General features: G+C 36.0%; 1 protein-coding gene across 1 annotated transcript in view; it reads right to left on the reverse strand.

Moving 5' to 3' along the window:
* The window catches only part of NAV2 (neuron navigator 2), a 96,011-nt gene that overhangs the window by 33,357 nt on the left and 60,394 nt on the right, over positions 1 to 2,260 (reverse strand). Inside the window, 2 exon segments of the mRNA XM_010190272.1 lie at positions 29 to 217; positions 2,162 to 2,260. The exon segment at positions 2,162 to 2,260 is cut by the window's right edge and continues 16 nt beyond it. Coding sequence (XP_010188574.1) covers positions 29 to 217; positions 2,162 to 2,260 — 288 coding nt within the window.

Below are 2,260 nucleotides of genomic sequence, written 5' to 3' on the forward strand. Positions count from 1 at the left end.
TTCCAGCATAATCATATACTTTACTAACCTTCTTCAAAGCCATCCCGGAAAGAGCCAGACCGGCTCATCGTTCTGCTTTTCTCGTCCAGGGACATTGAGCTGTTCCTGAAGCGTGTATCACTATAGGGGTCATAAGGACCATCTGCGTTTGAAAGGCTGTGGGTCCTTAGCATGGTTGGATTTGACAGGCTCATCTGGGCTGCAGTGGTTGGGCTTGCTATAAAGTGAAGAATAAACACCAATTTATTTGTGCGACCACAAATTTGCATACCTGATTTTTGTGCAACTACCAGAAAAACTTTTTTTTTTCTTTGAGACACAAATTTCTGATGTCATCCTCTCCAGGCTTCATTGTTTTTCTAAATTTAATTAATTCAAATGAGAGGTATGCAAATCAAGCTAGTGAATAAGAAAATTCAAGTAAGCAAGGTCATTTTAAACACCAGGTGATGTGTCTATGCTTCTCCAGACAAGCTTAGTCAACTCACTAACACCTTGTAGGCATGAACTAATTAAACCTTGTTTAATTTGGAACAGTCCTTCCTAAAAAAGGACTGAAATGCCTATAATGCCTATAAAGAACAGGCCTTATGAACTATCTCCTTCAAAGCCTTCAGGTGCCCAGAAAATGATGTTTTTCTATGTATTTAAAGTCACAAATTTTAAGAGCTTTAGTTTCCTAACAGTTGTATGTTTCAGAACTGCTTCTTTCCAGTGTGAGCTCCTAAATTGTAGAACACCGACTTTGCCTCAAAAGCCATTATCCCAGCCACTGTTTAGAGTCCAAAACGTCTGCTCCAGTTTCACATTTTTAAAAATAATTTTTACTAAAATTATACCTGTTATTTACTAAGAACTAGTTGATTTGTCGAACAAAAGAGTACAACAAAATTGCTCTTCAACTGTAAGGTTCCTCTTGGTGTGCTGTCATTGCCTGTCTCTATATACAGCACCATATGATACAGACTTTTGCAAAATATATAGGAATTCAGTTAAAAGCTGCTAAATTTTTATATCAACATTTGGTATTAAATTAAATGCAGTGGCCTGTCTTGACTCTGATCTCTCTAAGCTCTTTTCTTAAGAACACAGAAAAAGAATGAATTTTTTTTTTACTACTTGAGGCCAAATAGCCTTTTAATGTAAATAATCTTCAATATTCTCCATAAAGAGTTAACTTTCTGGGCCTAAGATTACACTTTTTCTTTTTTTTTTTTTTTTTTACCATTAAGGTACTTACATGAACTTTCATGACAGTTTGTTAGCTGTTTGCAATGTAATTACACTGTGTGTATACTCAGTTGAAATTTTGCTAAGCGCCAGTTTATTTAAAGCTGTTTATTTAATCTGTTTCTTTTCAGTGCAAAGAGAGGCTCTACAATGTCACTCCTGCAGCTCGAAGCTCCACTAGAAATAAGTGCATGTGAGCTGCTGCAAATTCACACAACAGAAGTTCACAAGCATAGGCTTAACTATAGGCATATTATTTCTTTATCACTCTAGAAAATACAGAGGGGCTTCTGAAAGTCAAAAAGAAACAGAAAATGTCTGTTTGACAAAGTACTTTTCAAACAGCACTTAAAGATAATATATACTGTTAGGACTGACTTACATACCTAAATAAATTGCAAAGGCAACTGAGTAATATTTAATCAGCACAGCAGAGACAAGCACTATTAGCACTTTAAATTAGGATATTTCAACTGCTGATATGGTCATCTAAAATCTCCCATGCTTTATGGATCCTGTCAAGCAACTTTTATTGTTTCCTTCACTTACAAAGTGATTACTTTTATCAGTGCAATAAAGTGAAGGAATGGGATTTTCTTCTGACTTAACAGGCAGCCAACATCTTAAATCCATTAAACACACCACTGAGTGGTATTAACAAACAGCTCAACTGAATAGCTCACAATTTATATTAAGGCATCTGATTACTCCCAGAGAAGTATTTTCAAAGAGTTCCTGCAAGGATGCCACCTTTGGGCATACGAGATAATAATGCTAATTAGTCACACTCATTTACACTCATTTTAATGAAAGTGCTTCCTGAGGTTGAATGTGGGACTTGGAGCTGCTGGAAGAAAAGTATATTGTGTAATATGCGATTTTCAAGACACACAATGTATTGTTATGATTATCCAAACAGATAATTATTCACCAAGCTGCGAGAAGTTAAATCTAGTTCCAGAGGGTGATGTTATGCTGGATCCAGATGAAAATGGAGAATTGCCAGCAGTATCCTGAAGTCCTCCTGCTG

Source organism: Mesitornis unicolor, unplaced genomic scaffold (assembly GCF_000695765.1).
Source record: "Mesitornis unicolor isolate BGI_N332 unplaced genomic scaffold, ASM69576v1 scaffold42748, whole genome shotgun sequence".
Lineage (NCBI taxonomy): Eukaryota > Metazoa > Chordata > Aves > Mesitornithiformes > Mesitornithidae > Mesitornis > Mesitornis unicolor.